Genomic DNA, 20,108 nt, shown 5'->3' on the forward strand with positions numbered 1-20,108 from the left:
CAATCTCCGCCTCCCGTAACACCGCGTAATATCCTGAAAGGGTGCTCATAAGAGCGAACCAAAATATCTTGGGGTAGGCAAGGGTCCTCGAGGACTCAAAGGGCGTCTTCAGTCCATAGCTTTGACTTCTTTAGCCACGGCGTTGCAAAGTACCACCTTCACGCCTGCACTCGTGAGAACGTGGATCCATAATCTCTGAGTGTCACTGAGACGGTCATTGGCGCTTTTGACCTCGGCGAACATACATTCCTTTTTCGGCTCCGTCCGCCATAGAATCAGGTCGGGCAAGCCTCCGCCCCGCTGTCGGTACTCCTGTGCCATCACCTTGCAGAGAGCGGCCAGTGCGCTACCATCGAAGCACCCGACCAGCTCCACAAGATCCTCGACGTCGTAGTCCCAGTTGAGGCCGATAACACACGTGCGTCGTTGGCGTTCTCTGGCGTCGACCTCTCGGATGATGCTTTCCGCACCGCCGTTGCCTATCTCAACTAGTCGGTGATTAATCTCGGACAACCGCGTCGGATAGAACGAATCCGTGTGCAGGTCCAAGGGACATGTCTGATAAGCTGTCTGGAATACGTTTGGGATGTAAAGAAACAAAATGTCGTAGAAGAGATAGGCGAAAAGGGTGCGCACGATGCCTCCCTCAGCGTGGTACCCTTTGTAGCCTTGGCTTCGGTACCAACTGAGGCACATCTCTTCAACGCTGCATTCGCCGCCATCCTCTAGCTCGTCGACCCAAATCGTCTTCGTGCTCGCTTGTCGGCCATTCCTGCCTTGGCGGTCTTCTTTCTTCACCTGGATACCCTCAACAGTGTGCTCTAGTGGCTTCTGGAGACGCACGTGGCCGAAGTCATGCTGAAGTCGTCTCGGGATACGGAGCTGCTTCTCGAGCTTGATGAGACGCTTTTGCAGGTCGTAATGGTAAATCAAATGGCAGTCGTTGTCCTCTAACGCTGTCTCACAAGTCGTCACCGCAATGCGTTTCCAATGCTTCTTCTGGATGTCTGCATCAGCAGACACTGCATTGGCATCTAATGCGTCCATGTAGTGTTCTTCCAACAGAGCCTTTCGTTGATACCAGCTGCCTCGCCTGGCAGGGTGGAATAGATGTTGCTCGAGGAGTTCGGTGAGGATAGAGTGTTCGCGTTCGTGGTCTTTCAGCTTTCCAAACACATATGCTGCCTTGTGGACAATGCGCGTGTAGGAGTGAACAGGCGTAAATCTTCTCAAATAAGCGCCTTCTCCCTCCTCGTATACTCGCTTCTCCTTGTCCTGCTCTTCTCTCAAAAGTATTTTCCACCGAGGGTACACGCGGTCAAAGACATCCACGATCTTGCGAAGACCTGCCTCACCAGGCGAGCCGTTGAACTCTAGGACTTGGTCGACCTCGGCTTCGACGCGAACTGCTGACTCGAACTCGAGAACATGCCTCCGAGAAGCAAAGATGTTTGTACTTCGGCAGACGATGTACTCAGGGTAGTTCCGGCGCGCAATACTAGCAAGGATGATTGCCGTGAGAGACTTCTCAGTCCACTCCGTCGACCGATAGAAGACCAGGTGCACCCTTTCGAAGAGTTTGTATGTTAGCGGCGATAGCCTAATGCAAGGGCCCGTGATGATCCTAATCTTTTCCAGAAAGTGTTGTGTCTGGTTCGAGTCCTGTCTGCTGAGGTGCGGGGGAGTTTCGCGGCGTTCTCTCATCAGACCTCGAGCAGTCTGGGACTCGCTGCTGCCAGACCGCTGTAGCCCATGCGCGAAGAGACCGGTTTGCTGATGGCCTGTTCGACATAGCGCTTTCACCAAATCAGATTTATTGCGTCCCTGGAATTTGGCCTCTTTAGCGAGATCTTTTAGCTCGTCTAGGCTTAGCAATGAGGCTGCCTCTTCGATGGTAGTGATGTGTTCCTCAGAAGCATCGGCAAATGTGAATGTTTCGTCCAAGCTAAACTCTTCCAGATCAACGCCTTCGACAGGATTGCTGGATGCGGGAGCATCAGGCTCTGGAAGATCTCTCACTTTCTGCAGAGACGCGATGGCGGCTTCAGGGTCCGAAACATCGCTGTAGTATCCCAGCCGGTCTTGACGATGCCAGGCGGAAGTCTTACGCAAGAACAAGCGCACGTACCTACCGAGGACATCAGTCACGAAGAGAAACATCATGGGAGTAGGCTGGACTCACAGGTACTGGGCCTCGTAGTCCAGCGACTTCCATTGCTCGAATACTTTGCATTCCTTGGCGTCAAATAAATGGGATTCGTCTGCCAAGACAGTACTCAAGGCAAGGTTAAACGCATCCACGTAGATCGAGCTCTTGCCCCTTGCCCATTTGCGATCAGGTACAGCTGATGGTTCATCGTCAGGAACGCTGACCTGGGAGCTCCTCATCAATTCGTATTCCTCAATCGCTTCTTTGTCCACCTGAATGGGTGGCAAAGTGCTCTCGATATCAGGCTGCCGTGTGTGGTGTTTGACTTCGTCTTCAGTGTCAGAAACATTATTGATGGTCAGGCCAGAGGTGTCACCCTCCTCATCGCAAGACTTGGTCTCATCGTCGTCGTCACAGTCGCTGTCCGCTATCTCGACCTTGACCTTCTTTGCAGGCCTTTCACCCAGCGGCGAAGGTCTCGTGGGAGATCTGGAGGGAGGCTGTGATTTAGGGCGTGGAAGCCGCTGTACAAAGGCGTCCATGGTGTGATTTGACCAGGCCCGACATCGTAGAGAGATGGCTCTTGTGTTTTTCAGCGGAATTTGCGAGAATGATCATTTGGGTTTGCCTTGGTGGCGTCATGTGCAATGGAGACGCGAAGGAAACAGGCAGCCGCAGGGGGGAAAGCGCAATTCAACGCGAGGTCAGGTGACCCCGCGTAAATGAGCTCTGATTCTTGCAGCCCACCACGGCGTCAGCTTCCTCGACAGGCCCTTCCGTCTGTCGCAACTTCCCCCACGATCAATTGACGAGCTTCCTGACCCTTGGCCTAGGAATTGAGCTCCGAAACAAACCGTCTTCCTTCAGTCGCTACATCACCCCTTTCAACACTGATTTAGGGTGTCTCATCGCTTTGGAAGCTTCGTCTTTGTGCATCTTGCCTCTGCCGTCGCAAACTTCACAGCTGTCAAGAATCGCTGAATCGCAGTCACCAATCAACCAGCCAGTTTCGCCTTGGACACCCGCTCAGTCTTCAACCGAGTCTTTGAGCTACATCACAAGATCATTCATCTTTAACCGTCTTCCCTCTTTCACCATGTCCAACCCAGCGGAGCCCACCTCACAGGAAGCCACGGCGCCAGCGCCAGCAGACTCCACGATTGCTCCCACGCCTGCTCCTGCCATTGTCGATACTGCTAGCCTCGACGTCCCTATGGCCGATGCTGGCGAGTCTGCTTCGGTGTGATCTCTAGAAAATCCACCACTCCTCATACACTCGTGCTGATCTCGAGTTTACAGTCTCCCATCCCGATCCCGCAGGCCGCCCCGAGCGCTCCCAGCCCTGCTCCTGGTCGAACCGGTACTCCCAGCCGCAATGTCAATGGCGAGGCCAGCTCCCGTGCTGGCTCGGTTCATCCTGATGCGAACGCGACGAGCTTCCCCAACCGGGCTGTTGAGCATGGCGACTCTGCTCGCATGTACATCAACAACCACGTCACCGCTGCTCTGCTGGAGGGCATGAAGATCATTAGCAAGAACCAGTAAGGATTGCCCTTTTCATGATCATGACTTGCGGTATTGTAGCTGACAGTATAATTCTTTTAGGCCTGCCAATCCTCTTCATGTTTTGGGCAACTTCCTTCTCGAGGAGTCTCGTAGAAGAAACGAGCCCTCCACCTGAGATGATGAACGAGCCTCTTTTGCGGTCTCATGTTGCAGTCATATCTGGGCTTGGATGGCATAATCATTTGGGATGCAGGGACTCTACACTTCATTGGCATTGGGCTAGGCGTTCAGGAAGCAGAAAAAGTATTTGCGATAGGTACTTTGGGCATTGCGCTTCAGGTCATGACGATACGAATGATACCACGATTCATAAAACTTTTGATTCCTCATAGCAGCCCATAAAAAACACTCATAGACGTTGGCGTTGCCGTGGAAGAATTTCCTCTCTATTTTGTTTCATGTCTACTTCTTTCGAGCGACATGGGGGAAACTTTTACTCCTCCTCCGCGGCTGAAACCCCGCGCGGCCACCGGGCCTAGAGAGCTGGCATCAGAGCTCTAAATGCACTTTCCTAATACCCCAACTCCATGACCAGAATCCACCGCGTCGTGCGACGACCAATCCATTCGTTCGTAGTAGCGGTTACAAGGCGCTTAAGAGACGATGGTGGAGGCGGTGGCGGACTCGTATCTCCAGGTAGGGGGGAGGACACCGACGGTCTTGTAGTAGCGGGCGAGACGGTGGATACGGGACTCGATGAGAATGAGGCGGAACTTGGAGTCCTTGTCCTTGCGGTTGCGCTCGAGGTGCTTGCGGACGGCAACAGCCTGTTCACCGAATGGTCAATCATCCACCCATGGTTTCCTCCAAATGAAAGAGACGACCGTCTCCAGAGCCATGGCGTACCTTCTTGATGAGCATGTAGAGGTCCTCAGGGATATCGGGGGCGAGGCCTGTTCATCATATCTCTCTGTCAGCCTAGACCAAGCAGAGGCGCATTGAATGCGGTAAAGAGGATTTCTCCTCGCGGACGGTTTGATCATCTTTCGACATCGAAGTCGCCGCTTGGTGTATTCATCTAACTGGGATCGTACCGTTGGACTTGAGGATGCGGAGAATGCGGTTGCCTGGAGAGCGCAAAATAGTCAGTCGCAAAGTTCTCTCTTTTCGTTCCTCCAGCAGAGGAGATGTTGGAAATTTCGATTCCGACTTACCGGTGACAATGCGGACCTGGGCAACGCCGTGGGAGTCACGGAGAATGACACCGATCTGGGAAGGGGTAGCACCCTTCTTGGCCAGCTTGCAGATCTGGTCAACGACCTGCTCGGGGGTGGTCTTGAGCCACGACGGGGCGTTGCGGCTGTAAGGGATCGCCGAGGCGGAGATACCCTTTCCCTTGGAGTGAAGACGGCCCATTTTGACGGTGGTTGTGGTGGTTGTCGGCTGGAGTCGAGGGGTTCAGTCGGTCGGTCGCTGGTCGGATTTGAGGAAGGGAAAAAAGTTCACGATCACCTACGATATGTTTGGGCGGGCTGTCGCTCGGCGTGGACGGAGTGGATTGTGCGGGCGGGAAATCCTCGCTTAATTAGGGCAGCTGCTAGACTGCAGTGTTCCTTCTGCGGGCTGGCTCCTGCTTTGGACTTACAGGATCCAGTCTGAGGTGGGCAGGTCTGGAAAATTTTGGAGGACCCGCTCGAGTGGATATACGGGACCATGCAGCCTCTTCTTGGTCCGTGCATCCCTCTGCCTACCTCAAGCGTCGTGAGCTCGAGATTTTTCTTCTTGCTCCCTCAACTTCATCTCTTTGAGAGACGAGCAAGTCAGATACATCGCCGCTGAGTGCTCATTCGCGGCGTCTCTTTGCATTCATTTCCTCTGGTAAGAACTCTTCAGCTTTTATTCCATCTCCCCCCAATGCATCAAATGATGATCCTCCATTATTACTTTTTTCTGGTACCTCTTATTTTAAAGCCTTCGGGCTTCATGAATGAACAGGACTTCTGATACTGCACCTTCCTCCTCTCATTCCAGATCATTTGCATATTTGTACAGGAAGCTAACAGGCAGAAAAGGTTACTTGTACACTTCGAATGGGTTCTTGTCTTCGTTCACGCTCCAAGTGGTGCAGAATATGAAAAGGAGACACAGACTCGAACGTGGATGATGCGTAGCCCAGGGGTAGATAGTAAATCAAAAGCCATGAACCTATGTATTCCTCCGCCACTATGACAATGTAACTTGACGTTGCCCATGATAGTCCCCGTATATATCCTAAAATCAAGAAGACGAGGGCCTTTAGACTTGACCAAATGATCTATGCAAGATAAAAGAGGTCAGTGACGCAAGTACGGACGATGTAGACTTTGCCAACGCCTTGCGAGCCAGGGTACTCTCTGTCTGTACGTAATATGGTTTTCGGCAACAAATTTTGATAAGGCATCCCTAGGTTTTCTCCACCGCGCCGGCTCGTAGCCGCCGCAAGTCATCTGCAATTTTGCGATTTGATAGATGCTCCCTGTCCTGTTGCCCGCCTCGCGGAATTATGGTACAGCATTTTCAATGGTTACAAGGCTGTCAGAGTGTGATCGGCCTGGAGGCTTCTTTTTCCGCCGAGCCTTGCCTTTTCAATAATAATATCCTTCCGTTTCCCTCTGTCCAATGTGCAAACAATCACCAGGCACCGACTTCGAAATTTTCCTGCAGCGAGGTTAGTAAATGGTTCGCGATGCAACACTGGGGTTGCCCTTACCTCTGGGAAGTACGTGGTGACAACAGTGCGATCCGCAAACTTGCGTCCTGCAAGTGCTTGGAGAGCTTTCTTGGATGACTCCTTTGTTTCGAACTTGACGAAGATCTTGCCAACACCGGCAGATTGTCTGCTACCTCCCACTGGACGGGGAATCTTGATATCAAGAACGGTACCGAACTTCGCGCACTCTTCGTGGACATCCTCCTTGATTTCTACCAAGTTGTCAGCATGAGCAAAAGGTCTGAACTAGATATCGTCACTTACCCTCATAATCGTCGGGGTCCATCAACTCCTCTGGAGTTACCATGTTCAGCAGTTGCAGGACACGGGTTTCCTCAGAGTCCGTTGAAGTGGTTCCGGCCAACATAGACATGGCTGCGACTCCCATCTCCACCCCGGCAACTTGAGTGACACCAACACTGGCCTTTTGAACCTTGAGCTTCTTGTCTCCAAGGTCCATACCGTTGAGGCCCTGAATGGCAACGTCCGTGGCTGATGGGTCAACGTACTCGCAGAACGCAATACCCTGCGGGAATAGTTAGTGTGGTGTGTGAGATGTTCAAGTGCAACTTAGCTTACCCGGGATTCCTCCGTGCTTCTGTCACGAACAAGAACAAACGCCTTGAGCTCACCAAACGAAACCAAAAGCTCTGATACTTGCTCGTCCGACAAGTAAGGAGGCATGTTCACGATGCTGATCTTGTTAGGAGTGTCGATCACCGTGTTGGAAACGACGCCCGGCTCGTAGGGGACGTCGTCAACGACAGCGGGAACAATGTAGTCCTTCGGACGCCGGATGACAAGGCCTTGGCTAGCCGCTGCGCCATTTGTGGCATCATCGGCCTCCATTGAGATCCCATCGAGAGCCAGTGCTACGGTAGCCTCGGATGCGTTTCTGAACTCTACCACGGCGAAGGAGTTGTCCTTTGAAATCTGACAACTGGTACAGGGATCGGTGCTCTCAATAATGTTGAGGCCGTTCAGCTGCAAGTTGAAGAAGTTCTGGAGGGTCTCTTCGGTCGTGGATGGAGGAAGGTTGTTGATGAGCAGACGCTTGGCCTGGCGCGAGTTACTGGGCTTCAGCGCGGCGCTGTTGACTTGGCCACCTGGCTGGTTCATGATAGCCTGGAGCTTGCTGGGATCCATGGGTTGCTGGCGAGGAGCACCGGGCAGAGGGAACATGCCTGACAGCTTGGCTTGTTCAGCAGTGACATTCTCATAGCCGGGGGGTTTGATGTCCCACTGAGTCAAACGTCGCTTGCGCTCCAAGACTGATGTGACGTTTGTCAGATCAGGTGTAGGCTCCCTCTTCTTGGGAGGTGGCGTCGCGCTACGCTGGCGTTGTTCACGGCCCCGGGCAAATCCGGCTTCTTCATTTCTGTCTCGTCCGCCTCGGCGTCGGTCATCGTACGGGTCGCGATCTCTCCGCGGGCGATCGTCGTCGTCTCTTCTGGCATCGCGTCTGGAGGATCCGCGGTCGCGATCCCACTCTCGATCTCCTCCGCGTCTCTCGCGCCCAGAGTATCTGTCTTCACGCTCGCGCTCGCGATGGCTGCGACTCGTCGCGTAACTGTCCTCGTCCTCGCGACGTCTAGAGCTTCGGTCGTAGGGGGAACGGGAGCGTCTTCGGTCTCGGTGTCTGTCTCTATCGCCACCGCGTCTATCATCACGGTCTCTCTATAGCAATTGTTAGATGTGGTTCAAGTGATTCGTAAAGAGTCAAGGGCACTTACCGGGTAGTCGCGAGATCCCTTTCCTCGGCCTTTTCCACCGAAAGGCGTTTGTTAGACACGGACGCATAGATTGGTCTGGTTAGATAGCGGATAGACTTACCGCGAGAGTAGCCGTCGCCGTTCATGATTGCGATTGCACGTGGTGTGATAAGGCCAATCGTAAATGATGGGCAGCCCAGGCTGGAGAAGGCGATTGACGATGGAGATGAAGATTACCGCGTGAGGCAGAGGCGCAGTCGTCCAGTCCACCAGCGCGAGGCTGGAACTTTTTTCCCTGAAGAGGTCAAGCTCTGAAACTGTGACATGATTGGCCCAAAGCTCAAAGGAGAGTGGATCTGTCCAGACTTCTGGGCCCGCTCAAGGCGCCTCCTTCTGCGCTAAGGTGATCCCTGGCCAGTGTCAGTTAGTCAGCAGACAATGTTCACAGCCTCAGACACTTGCGGCTTCTTTGGCGCTGACCTCCAAAACTCACGATACCTTGCGTGGTCAATCTTGCTCGGGGACTTGGTTATTTCTCAATCCACTCTGACTCGTTTGAATTCCGGTGGAGTTCACGTTCATCTCCATGGCATTGATTCACTTCAGTTTCCAAGCACCGCTTCGCGCATACAGTATCTGCCTTCTACCCCGACGGTCCCGCCTCGATTCACCAGTTCTACAAATCACCTAATTGGATTTCAACAAGTGGCTTTAAACCTTTTGAGGCTTGATCAAGGATTGAAATCTCAGATCCATACCGCATCGCGGCGTCTCTACTTTTCTCCATGGGTCGCCTCCCAACATCCCAACTCGTGACTTCTGTCTCCATCGCCCACATCCGGCATTAGCGTCAATGAATCAGTAATCCATTCGGCTTTTCCATTCAACAATCTTCCCGAATATTTACTGTACCTGCAGCTGCCACCAAACCTACTTCCTTCGGTCCCTACGCCTTCGTGCCGAAGTCGAGCGTATCAGAGAGTCTCGGAATACCGTCAGTGACCTGGTCTGTGCGGTAGTTGTGTTCTCACCCGATCAAAATCCTCAGGCGCTTTGCCTCCGACAGCTTCCATGTCAACATGTCAAGGGGCTAGAAAATATGGCATGGCTCTGGTGCATACTCTACTTTTCGATAGTGGCTGTCTGGTTTGAGGAGGTTCGCCCGCTGCTACACCATGGCTCGTCATCGTCGCTCAACGCAGGCTATCTCACCTTGGGATGGACCGAACCACGCGGGGATGCTCCAGTAGGCCCTACCCGAAGCATGCCAACTCAGTCAAAAGTAAGTTTTGTGTGGAGAAATGGCTGTGACTGTTTCTAGGCCCTACATCATGGCTCAGCAATGCAGTCAGCAATTTCAAACACCATAAGCTGTCACTCACAGCGGTATCTTTGGCCCGTATTCCGGCACTGCCCCCATGCTCACGGCTTTTACTGAGGAAACGGTTTGGTTACGGACAGAGGTTCGCTCCCGAAGGATTCGAAACCAAGGGAGGATGGCCGGCTGTTTTCCAAACGTTGTCTCACTCTCAGCCCTGGGTCTATTCCCCAGAGTCCGATGCTTGACGCTAGTGCAGCACTAGGACCCTGACAATGTCTTAGCCTCTGTATTGTCCGGACACAACATTGAACTCATCTTAATCGGGACGTCAAGTGTTTCCACTCCAGTGCGATGTTTGTTGCATACCTGCAGCAAAGCCGTTCGGTCGAGTGCCCTTGAGATAAGCACTGCAGTGGATTCTAGTCGCAATCAAGGGATACTGGCATGTATACGTTATAAAGGGGAGCAGAGCAGCGTCTCCGGCATCTTCTTTCCAGATATCTATTCGTGGCGCAAACTTTCGAACCTTCCTTCATCTTGTCCGGCTGACCGCGTCCTACCACATACGCCGGCGGTCCGGACTCATGCAAAGTAGCTCAGCAAGGGACCTGACCCATACGTGGTTCCGTTTTTTCACAATGGCCCTCCCTGTAGGACAGGCACCACCAAACACGGTTCTTGAGTGCCGGGCGACCGCACTAAAATCTCGGCTAAGGCAGCAAACATGTGTGAAGCCGCAGGTCCCCCTGGTGTGATAGATGGGCTCTATGTTCGCCAAGACACTAAGGGGCCCTTCGCGGCAGTTCATCCTATGTTCCCTTCCTTCTAGTAGCAAGTGTCTCTCGCGGCAGATCGTTTCTGGCAGGGATTGGGCCGATCCAACTTGACGATCTACCAATTTTCCCTCTTGCACCACAAATCCTACGTTTGAGTATTTCTCTGGAAATCCTGAGGTTGAATCGTTGTTGTGTTGACACACTCCAAACTTGGTGTCACCTAAAGATTAAAGTTACATTTGAACCCATGGTTACGCCATCTTCGGCATCTCACATGTAGTGGCAAGCGTCTCGATTTCGTTGCAAGCCTTTGTTTTCTTCCAGATAGACATTCACAAGCGAAGGTCTCAGCAAGTCACCTCCTTGCTTCCAAGACTCGACTCCTCAATCGACGTTTAATAAAGGCCGTCTTGAGGGTGCCACCGTTGCTCAAGTCACATGGTTGCATGAATCTCCGCCCCTTTCCTTTCTCCTGGTGAACAGAAAAGAAGGTAGTCAACGAAGAGCTGTAGTCTCTGCCATGTGGGCACCAAGACAACAGGTAACTCATGCATGTTTTTGGGCGGAGTTCTCAAGCAGCTGCAGACTGATGGTCTCAGCCATCAGGCCCGAGTCCCGCCCCAGCCCCATCTTCAGCCCGGCCCGGGGAGTACATGAGGACGTTGCCGCAATAAGTATTGCCATGGACCCTCACACGTTACATTCCCCTCCTCCTCCTAGCTTTCCCTTCTTCTGGTTTCTCTGCCGTTGCCATTGTTTGGTCCAGTCAATCTTGTGGTTGAACAGCGTAGCTTCTCCGACAAGATGCTGTCGTCAACATTAGGAGTTGCCGTTCTGGCCGTCCTGGCGAATGCTCAGCCGCAGTCAATAACAATCACGCCTTTCCTCACCTCTTCGACATCTTCCTCCGCACCTACCGTGACGCCAGCAGGGAGGCTGGAATTGGTCTCGACCGGAAACACTTCTGCTGCTGCTGCGCAAACGCATACTGTTGCCGTCGGAGCGGTAGGTGGCTGGCCCAGAGAAGAGTTGCTCGATATCTACTAAATTGATGCAAGTCTGGGTTTTCATTCTCACCTGCAAAGACGGAAGCCAATGTCGGCGATACTATCGAATGGATCTTCTACCCCGATGCCCATTCGGTCATCCGCGCCGAGTTTGGCTTTCCTTGTACACCATACGAGTACATTGACATTGGTCGCGAAGGCTTCTACAGCGGAAATCAGTCTGTCAAGGCTATTACGAATGATGTTAGTTGGATACCTGGGTCTGCTCTGCTGAGAGTCTTTTGACTAATAGGAAATAGATGCCACGGTACAGGGTCCTCGTCAACGATACGCTTCCAATATTCTACTACTGCGGAGCCCCGGGGTCATGCTATAAAGAGAAGATGATCGGTGTGATCAACGAAGTAAGACAGAGCATCAAACTTCCTGAAAGATCCATGAATGCTCACAAACCTCAGAATTCAACTCAAACACTAGACAAACAGCTCGAAGCGGCCCTTCCCCTGACCACCCAGATCCTTCCTGGCGAACCCTTCCCAACTGAATCGGATGCCCCAAAGGCAACCAACGGCGGCTCCAGTTCTTCCGACAATAGTGCTGTCATCAACAACTACCACCACAGTGTGACTGGTGGCCAAATAGCCGGTATTATCATTGGCTCCCTGGCATTCCTGCTTCTCGGCGGTCTATTGGTATACTTGTGTGGCCGACGAGGCGGCATCAACCGCGCCTACAGGAGAACCTCGACCGCATATCGGGTACCTTACCCGCCATCGTCTCAACCGACCATCACGGAGATCAACTACTCGATGCAACCGAAGAGCCCAGCTACTCAAGGATGGAGAAGCAGCCATTATAGCGCCTTCAGCGGTCCCTACCGTGATCACGCTACTCCCACAGCGCAGTTCTCCCCTCAATTGAGCCCTCAGCCGACTGGATTCCCACACCCTGTCAACGGCATGCAGACCTACTTGTAGGCTCTCAACTCTTGCGATTTTTGGACTCTGCTAACCTCGTCGCAGCGACCCTCGCATTTCGTCAGTAGCGCCTAGTGATGTAGCTGAAGCTCCGGACAACCAGGCCCCACCACCTGTTGCTGCCCCTGCGGCACCCGCCGCTGCGCCGGTTGAGCTGCCGACGGCGACGGATTCGGGTAATTCTCCACCACCCAGATATATGCCACGTTTCTCATTCGCAGGGCAGGAAAGTGACTACCGACCATCGAGAAAGGAGTGATTTTGGTAAAGGAGGAGATGGATGTTGGGAAAGTAATGAACAAAGCATGGGTGTCTAGAGCGATTAGCTCCGTAGGCAAGGCGTTGGTGGAATTATGACTTGACCTATGTATTCAGGGTTGAATGGAAAGATGAGCCCCAGGCCACGAGTTCAACAGCCACCTTTCTGTTGGCAAGTGGTGTTTGGATGCTCGCTGTTCGCGAAGCTGATTCGTAGTTTGGATAGTATGTGTCAATAATACAGAATATCCAGATCCTGGTCTGGATTGACTTTCTCTTCAGCTCACAGTTTTTGTGTAAGTATCAATTGTTGTAGTTCAAGTCAAGAAGTCCAGACATGCGTGAAGTCTCAACCCAGATGAACGTTTGAAGAAGCCAGTATTGTCAAATTGTGGCTTAATAACAGGCAACAGAAAGTGGTGGCTCAAGCCATAGGAGTCAAGGATTAACATCAAGCCATCTCATTGGTGGCAGTGCCCACTTAGTCTATCCGGAAAAAAAAGACCTGAGAGAAAAAAAACCCTCGTCAAAAATCTGTACTTCTCAAGCCTTTGTTCCAGACGTTCGACTGCACTTTGAAATCATACACTACCGCGTATCAATTCGTTTCAGGCGGATCTTTGCACTTTCAACCCAAGTGAGGCCCCGATACAAACCGCCAAGACCTACAACCAAGCTTCCAACTTGGCGATCTGCCACACAGAGCAAACACCGGGGAAACACGGAACCTCGCAAGATAGACCTGCATTTCGGCTTCTTCCGGCGCGACTTGGGACCCGTAACTCAGTTGGTTAGAGTGTGATGCTTATACTTCGTTACTACAATGCCAGTATGCTTCTTCAAAGTCGAGAGTTCGAACCTCTCCGGGTTCATTCTTTTTGTCCCTTCTACTTCCACTTCAGATTTACTCACTTCTCAGAGTGATTTTCCAGGTATCCTGAGACTTGCTGACACCATGCATGTCTTGGATCTGTGTTACTGCGTGGACATTGTTCGGTGCAGGGCGCAACGTCACACAACAAGCAACTGGGAGGACTTTTGCTTTTAATACCTACTTGTGGACTGCCAACGCGTGCTTGCGTGTGACTTTTGACTACACAAGGTCATTATGTGAACTCGAGTTAATCCTTCGCTCCATGTCGACATTGCAAAAGCATGATCCCAACTTTCTCAACTGATGATATCCAAATAGCGTTGCGGTAAGGTGAGTGACATAGCTGATGCGATCGGGGCATCGCGACAGATTGCGCCAGCACGCCCTTCTCATTCATTTCTGTGCCGGCATGAAAAGACTTTTATCATAGAGCCAAGCCCTCATCTTGCAGAAGCCCGACGCCACGACATTCAACACATTCTGGCATTTCATGGACCCAGCCATTTACCGAGAATGCGGAAGATGCATGGGACGGCCGGCCTGTGTGTAAAACGGCGCGTCGATCGCCGGACTGCAAGTAGTCAGCGATTGGAATCAATCGTCTTGAATGGGTTCTTCTGTGTTTCTGCATTTCTTTGGTCCCTTGGTTGCTGAACAGAGAGACTTGCAATCGCATCAAGCGTTGCAATTGACCTCGAATTACCCTCGTCGCGCTGCGCATTTGCAATGCACTGTTCTGCGTAACGCTGCCCGGACGTCATGCTATTTCCTGACGCACGTCTTTCCTAGGGTAAATTGGGCAGTATAATAGGAGGTCTTTGAATTTTACCAAGTCTTTGAAAGATGGCATCTGATTAGCTTGATGTTTGACGCTTCACGTAAAGCATGGCTGTTTCTCTTTGAGTTGATGTACGCCGAAGACGTATAAGGGTGCTTAACCATATTAAGAATGCCCGCTTACACCGTGGGTATCTATACTTCCTCCAGCTTTGCTTAAACTTTCCCGCCCACAGGCCCCTTCGTCATTAACGGCATGTAAACTCGCCTCGGAATCTCGTTCAGTCAACCATGTGAGAGGGCGCTCGTCTTCGACACCACCTCCACCAAGACCTATCTGCATCGACTCGGTACCAGAGCCACCCAAAGAGTTGCTGCTATCGGCAGTACTAAGCTTCGTCCGGTCGTGAAGTATGAATTGGTCGCCAGAGTTCTGGTTGCTCGAGTTGATCGAAGATTTGAAGCCGCCGTTGAGCGCGAGATTGAGAATTGTTTTGAGGCAAGGAAGACAACCTGATTGCAAGATACATATTAGTCGCATATTCCCATTGGAATTTCTGGTAGACGAAGTATGAAGAACATACCGCAAATGATGGCCGTGTTGGCTTCGACATGAGTCCAGATAATGGTGTCGATGAAGTTCCAGGTGATGTCCGGTGACGTGAGATCGACAGACAGAATCACGTTTAACCGGGCCGTAGACACTACGGTAACACTAGTCGCATTCATCAGCAGCTGTTGACCTGTTGCTTCCTCTACAAATGGTTCAAAGTGCTTATCTACTCACAAAGTACCGAGCGCAAAGACGCCCGCCAAGGCAAGCTTCTGGGCTGTATGCAGTTGCAGCTTCCAAACGTAGGGTATGGGCAACAACACAAGCAGAGCATCCGTGATAATGTTAAGTATAGAGTTTCCCATGAAGAACATCTTGACATCTACGCCGCATGTGTATTGGTCGGACGTCAAGGGATGCTCTGTGTCATAGCGGGCCCAGAACGCATGGACAGGGTGACATTGAAAAATCAAAACAAATATCTGTGAGGGTTGTCAGTGACACGCTCAAGTATCGCTAGGCGTTGAGACTGCGTTTGGAGTGGAATGTCTTTCAACCTACAACAACAACGAACCAAGCCAAGATGGTGCCGGCCGTGGTCCAGATGTAATACCTGATGCTTTTTCGAGTGTTGAAAATTCGCCAGTAGAGCGCTAGCGTCGACCACTTGACTGTTGACATCGTAACGGTGTACGCCATCTCTGATGCGAAAAGACCTATCGCCCACGCTTTTGTCGCTGAGGGCGGTGCTGCCCAAATGTGTTTACCGGTTCCATTTGGGATCACTACAACGAAACCAGTATTCAGTCAATTAATAACAAATGACTCTTGGCAGGGAAACTAGAGTTTCGGATACCACGGAGTTGACGCACTATACCCTGTGTTTATGAATACATGCACAGCTGCTGCAGTCTAAGGTGAAAATGTCAGCGAATAATCCGCGTACGCTTCGTCATAGAAGTGAGAAACTCAAACGCGGGGTTTTGTTCAGTACCAATGAAACAGTGATTAGCCAATCATCCAACCAAAGCTTGTTGGCTTGTATATGTCGAGCAAAGAACCGCAGTGCAACGGCGATGGCTGCGAGTGCCCATGTGCCACTGAGAGCACCGATGATGCTGGGTACTCTAGACTCGTTGAGATCTACGCCATTCGGAACTGGTGGGGAGGCCATAATGCCTCCAGCTCCGCGAAGAATTCGGTGTCTGACTCGGAGATGGGAGAATAAACGACTGTCAAGTATGGTAGGTCTTTTAATCATTTTCCAAGGGGGGCCCGAGCCAGACAATAAACATTTTATGTCTAAGCAGTCGGGAAACAAGAATTGCCTTTCTACGCTGGCCAATAACAGTTAGGTAGACTCGTCAAACGAAGATGCAACAAAGCTTGGCTCTTGGCCCGGTTTCGCGCGCCCGACACCTGGCGCCGCCAGGTACGAATTCGAGGTTGATCTCTCTACGATCCGGGCACAACCTGGGACCGGCGATTACCGTAGAAATTCCCCAGACTCCGTAGTTGCGCTTTCCCATGTCTCAAACAGCTTTTGGCCAATGAAGCGCCTCTATTCGGGACCTCCATCTCAATGAAGAGGGGAGACCAGCGTGTTTCTGGTACTAAAACCAGCTTACATATACTCCATAGAGGGCACGGGCTAGCGCTAGTTCGAGGCCGGGTAGTTTCTACGGCACTTGTTGCGGTATGATCGGTAAGTCTAATCCCTGGTCGTACACGTATATTTCCGGGCATTAATCCCCTGGTTTTGAAATGCTGCAACACGAATGGCTGAACTCAAGCGTCAAAAGTCGACGTATCGCTGCTTAGATAGTCGGTAGAGCTACCTCATCACGCCCCGTAGACACGTAGTTGAAGGTTTTACTTTGGCCTGCTACTACAGTAACGTAGAAAGTCGTCAAACTCAGATTTGCATTAAGCTGTTTCCAATACAAAAACACGCTGAATCTCCCCCACTGTCTGAGTTTCAGAGCTTGAGAGAAAGATCGTCTTAGTCAAATACCTGGTAAGACGATAGGAGCACGGGCTAGCGGAAACCCGAGTTTGACAAGCTTGACAAGCTTGACAAGTTTGACAAGCTTGACAAGTTTGACAAGTTTGACAAGTTTCTTCGGTATAGGGCTCAAACGCAAGCTAAAAGAGCTTGCCGCCGCCAGGCCCTCTGGGGTATGTTTTCAACATAGGGAACAGAAAGGTATGCTCACATCCCGACGCGAATCTTCTTTCTGAATAGGAAAGGTTTCTTGATAGCAAGACAAAACAGAGACGAAGATCTTCCGAGTTCCATTTCCAATCCAGTAGAATAAGTCACATGATGTTTCCCCAGTCTCGATCAGAATCCGCACGAGCTCTTCCTTCTCATTCTCACCACCTGCCAGGTGCCCGGCCTGACAGTCTGACTAAGGCGGCCCACCAGGGCCCCTGCTGGTATAAAATGGAAAAAGACTAGAGAAGGCCAGATTCGACCGTTTGTCATAATGCACATCTACGTTCAGGGTTGGCCTTCTATACGTCACTCACTTCTCGCCGTACCCCTGACACTATCAAGTCCAGTCGGAACCTCTTCAACTCCTCGCAATTTCAATCGTCGGCATCACAATGAGTCCTCGTACACCTCCAACTTTTCTTCTAGTACCGGGCTCCTGGCATCGGCCATGGTCTTATGACCTTTTGCGCGACGACCTCCACGGTCGGGGCTTCAGTACTGAAACGGTTACCTTGGCCTGCGTGGGTAGCACCGATGCGAACGTGGGACTTGAGCAAGACACGGCAGCCGTCCGCACCGAGCTGCAAAAGCTCGTCGATGACGGACGTGAGGTCGTCGTGGTTGCGCATTCCTACGGCGGCGTCCCTACCGCGAACGCGGTAGAGGGCTTCAACTACAAGGATCGCGCTGCACAGAAGAAAACGGGCGGCGTTCTCATGGTCGTGTACATGGCTTCGTTTGCTATTAGTGCTGGATCATCTTTGTCCGACGGCGCTGGTTTACCTTCCTGGTGGGACGTCAAGGTGGGATAACCATCAGCTCCCGGGAGGACAAAAAACTGTAGCTCATCACTTTCACCACGTAGGACGGCTTCATCTCACCTCTCGACCCGATCCGTGTCTTTTACGCCGACGTCAAGCCCGCTCTCGCCGCCAAGGCAGTTGACGCTTTGCGCCCCCAGCCTCTTAGGACATTTTTAGACAAGTCCGGGTTCGAACCTTGGAACGAGGGGTTCGAGATGGGATACATTTTTGCCGAGAATGACCAAGCCATACCTCTCGACCTGCAGATCACGATGGCATCTCAATTCTCTCCCAGCTCTTTCACGGCCAGCCTTTCGGCCAGCCACTCACCGTTCTTGAGTATGCCCAAAGATCTTGGAGAAGCTCTGCAGCAAGCGGCGAAAACGGCAGTCGCAAAGACTGAGGGCTTGAGAGAACGTAAATAGTGCCCTTTGTAAGTTGAACATGGGTAGCCGTAAGTTTTACACTAGATGAGCTTGATAAGAACGACGAGACATACAACAAAATGGGGTCAGGTCTGGACACAACTGCCCCTAAGCTACGTCAACAAAGAAGGACCTAAGGAAGCTAGTACTCAGCGCTATCTTCATCAATTCACTTTACAACAGCTGAATGCTCCTCAACGAAACACTAGGGAGAAATGGGCGAATTGAGTAGTCTTTTGAAGACATTAGGCCAGATCATGCTGCATGTGTCTGATGTTTCCAATCCAACACCTTCGATTTGAAAAATCTAAGAAGCCAGAGACCCCCAAGACCTTATATCAGATGAGCCTCAATTGTACACGCGAATGGCACAGACCCCCAGAGATTTCTAGGTTCCTGGACAATCCGAGCCTTGAGACGTACAGCACTCGTGAGGTACTGAGCAGTAGCCTGTGCAATCTCGCTCTCATCCTCATATCCCCAGTCACCGCTGTACCATAGGTGCCTACAATCAGAGGTTGAGAATGTAGCCCACGGCTGTCTGCCTCCATCTCTTGCGCCGGTGCTGGGTATTCCGCAGATGAGATAGACGTCGTTGTGGTCCTGCCCGACACTAATCCTGAGCCGTAGGCTTGTTCTATATGCCGCGTCCTTTGGAATGAGGAATTTCCGGTTCAGACTGTCCCATCTATCTGGGGGGAAGCCTTCCACCACGTGTACTTTGAAGTCCTCGTTGTGATTTTGAATGCATACGTCGACTCTCCTCGTGACAGACTCTTGTATCTGCCGTTGAATGGATGGGGTCACTCTGGAGATCACGCAGGCATCCTTTTCTACCAGCATGGTTCTCCGAGCATCGTCTAGTTCCACAAGTGTATGTCTATACTTTGGCGACGCAGGCAGTGCTCTCGAAAACAAATTTGGACCGACTTTTCGAAGGAAGACGTTGAATATCTCTGGGTTCTCGCACTCTGGCGAAGCAGCATAGTCAAGCTTCAGTCCCAAGCAGTTGATCTCTGGAACCTCAAAGAACCGTCGCCGGCCAAACCGGATGCCACGGTTCGTCATGGAGAATTCTCGCCCGTCGAGCAACGTCCCTCTAATACGCGAGATGCTGTTGGAGTCAGAAAACGCCTCTGGGGACTTAGCCAGCATGTCGCAGAAAACAAGGTCCGCAAGATCTCGCGGCAGATCTTCTGCCCCTGTCTCTAGTATCGTGGGATCAGGTCGCAGCGGCGCGTGGCAGAAGATGGAAATGTCATTTGAGCGCCGAATAATCTCCTCCTGCAGACGGAGAAACGCTCTGTCGCCCTCGCCGTACAGCATCGGCATGTTGACGTCAAAGATTCCAATGAGACAGTAGGCGACATCCTCTATCCTCGTCGTGGTCCGCCTCGATGCCCAGGACATCCTGCGAGCCACCGGCTTCGAGTCCAGGAGTGTGCAATCCCCGAGCACGTCCACGTCTATGCGCGTTATGCTCGAGATGGCGTCCCTGAAGTCCGACCTATGGCCTCGAAAGTTCCACTTCTCGTCGTAGAAGCGGAGAATCTTGGGCGCAATCAGTTCCTGGAGACACCAGCCGCGGGTGAACCATCTGCAGTTCCGCAGTGCGTCGTCGGTAGATTCGCCGCCCTCACCGACCGCCGGCCAGTCTGAGAGAAAGGCGTAGCATACTTGGGCGTCACGATACCAGCGGAACATGGAGTTGATTGCCTCGCCGAGCTCGGCGCTGCTTGTCTTGTCAATGCAGCAGGTATCGATCCATGCGTACTGTATGCCGTGGGCTTTAGCTTCGCGGCATGTCGCGATAATCTTCTGGTAGCCAGGCTTTCTCGATGCCTTGTGATCTGGTGATTCATAAAGTTGCGTGAGTTCTTGTAAGCTGATCTCCTCGTTTCCGACCCAAGTATGCGAGAGAATTGCATAACTTGGCGCAAGACTCGCGGCAAAAAGCTTCAGCTGTAGAGTCTCGGTATCGATGAGTCTGATCGACATACTCT

At 51.9% G+C, this 20,108-nt stretch overlaps 8 protein-coding genes across 8 annotated transcripts; 3 read left to right on the forward strand and 5 right to left on the reverse strand.

Annotated features, from left to right (window-relative positions):
* Positions 1-108: 108 nt before the first annotated feature.
* Positions 109-2,691, reverse strand: CORC01_07717 (uncharacterized protein; the record flags this gene model as incomplete). The annotated part of the gene is made up of 2 exons (XM_022619352.1): positions 109-2,128; positions 2,183-2,691. 2 exons carry the CDS (start codon positions 2,689-2,691, stop codon positions 109-111), a joined length of 2,529 nt encoding a protein of 842 aa, XP_022474088.1.
* A 554-nt stretch (positions 2,692-3,245) lies between these two features.
* Positions 3,246-3,830, forward strand: CORC01_07718 (dpy-30 domain-containing protein; the record flags this gene model as incomplete). Its single annotated transcript, XM_022619353.1, has 3 exons — positions 3,246-3,389; positions 3,449-3,690; positions 3,755-3,830. The coding sequence occupies 3 exons, from the start codon at positions 3,246-3,248 to the stop codon at positions 3,828-3,830; spliced, it is 462 nt and encodes a 153-aa protein (XP_022474089.1).
* A 478-nt stretch (positions 3,831-4,308) lies between these two features.
* Positions 4,309-5,071, reverse strand: CORC01_07719 (40S ribosomal protein S13; the record flags this gene model as incomplete). The annotated part of the gene is made up of 4 exons (XM_022619354.1): positions 4,309-4,482; positions 4,562-4,608; positions 4,750-4,782; positions 4,870-5,071. The coding sequence occupies 4 exons, from the start codon at positions 5,069-5,071 to the stop codon at positions 4,309-4,311; spliced, it is 456 nt and encodes a 151-aa protein (XP_022474090.1).
* A 1,254-nt stretch (positions 5,072-6,325) lies between these two features.
* CORC01_07720 (U2 snRNP auxilliary factor) lies at positions 6,326-8,262 on the reverse strand (the record flags this gene model as incomplete). The annotated part of the gene is made up of 6 exons (XM_022619355.1): positions 6,326-6,352; positions 6,405-6,616; positions 6,669-6,930; positions 6,984-8,081; positions 8,138-8,166; positions 8,238-8,262. 6 exons carry the CDS (start codon positions 8,260-8,262, stop codon positions 6,326-6,328), a joined length of 1,653 nt encoding a protein of 550 aa, XP_022474091.1.
* Positions 8,263-11,017: 2,755 nt separating this feature from the next.
* On the forward strand, positions 11,018-12,456 carry CORC01_07721 (extracellular serine-rich protein; the record flags this gene model as incomplete). The annotated part of the gene is made up of 5 exons (XM_022619356.1): positions 11,018-11,218; positions 11,272-11,463; positions 11,520-11,624; positions 11,679-12,193; positions 12,243-12,456. The coding sequence occupies 5 exons, from the start codon at positions 11,018-11,020 to the stop codon at positions 12,454-12,456; spliced, it is 1,227 nt and encodes a 408-aa protein (XP_022474092.1).
* A 1,816-nt stretch (positions 12,457-14,272) lies between these two features.
* Positions 14,273-15,833, reverse strand: CORC01_07722 (uncharacterized protein; the record flags this gene model as incomplete). Its single annotated transcript, XM_022619357.1, has 5 exons — positions 14,273-14,619; positions 14,691-14,821; positions 14,894-15,141; positions 15,221-15,444; positions 15,629-15,833. The coding sequence occupies 5 exons, from the start codon at positions 15,831-15,833 to the stop codon at positions 14,273-14,275; spliced, it is 1,155 nt and encodes a 384-aa protein (XP_022474093.1).
* Positions 15,834-17,269: 1,436 nt separating this feature from the next.
* CORC01_07723 (uncharacterized protein) lies at positions 17,270-18,105 on the forward strand (the record flags this gene model as incomplete). Its single annotated transcript, XM_022619358.1, has 2 exons — positions 17,270-17,680; positions 17,743-18,105. The coding sequence occupies 2 exons, from the start codon at positions 17,270-17,272 to the stop codon at positions 18,103-18,105; spliced, it is 774 nt and encodes a 257-aa protein (XP_022474094.1).
* Positions 18,106-18,438: 333 nt separating this feature from the next.
* Positions 18,439-20,103, reverse strand: CORC01_07724 (uncharacterized protein; the record flags this gene model as incomplete). Its single annotated transcript, XM_022619359.1, has 1 exon — positions 18,439-20,103. One exon carries the CDS (start codon positions 20,101-20,103, stop codon positions 18,439-18,441), a length of 1,665 nt encoding a protein of 554 aa, XP_022474095.1.
* Between the last annotated feature and the right edge of the window lie 5 nt (positions 20,104-20,108).

Source organism: Colletotrichum orchidophilum (genome assembly GCF_001831195.1).
Source record: "Colletotrichum orchidophilum strain IMI 309357 chromosome Unknown Scaffold_63.1, whole genome shotgun sequence".
NCBI classification, from domain to species: Eukaryota; Fungi; Ascomycota; class Sordariomycetes; order Glomerellales; family Glomerellaceae; genus Colletotrichum; species Colletotrichum orchidophilum.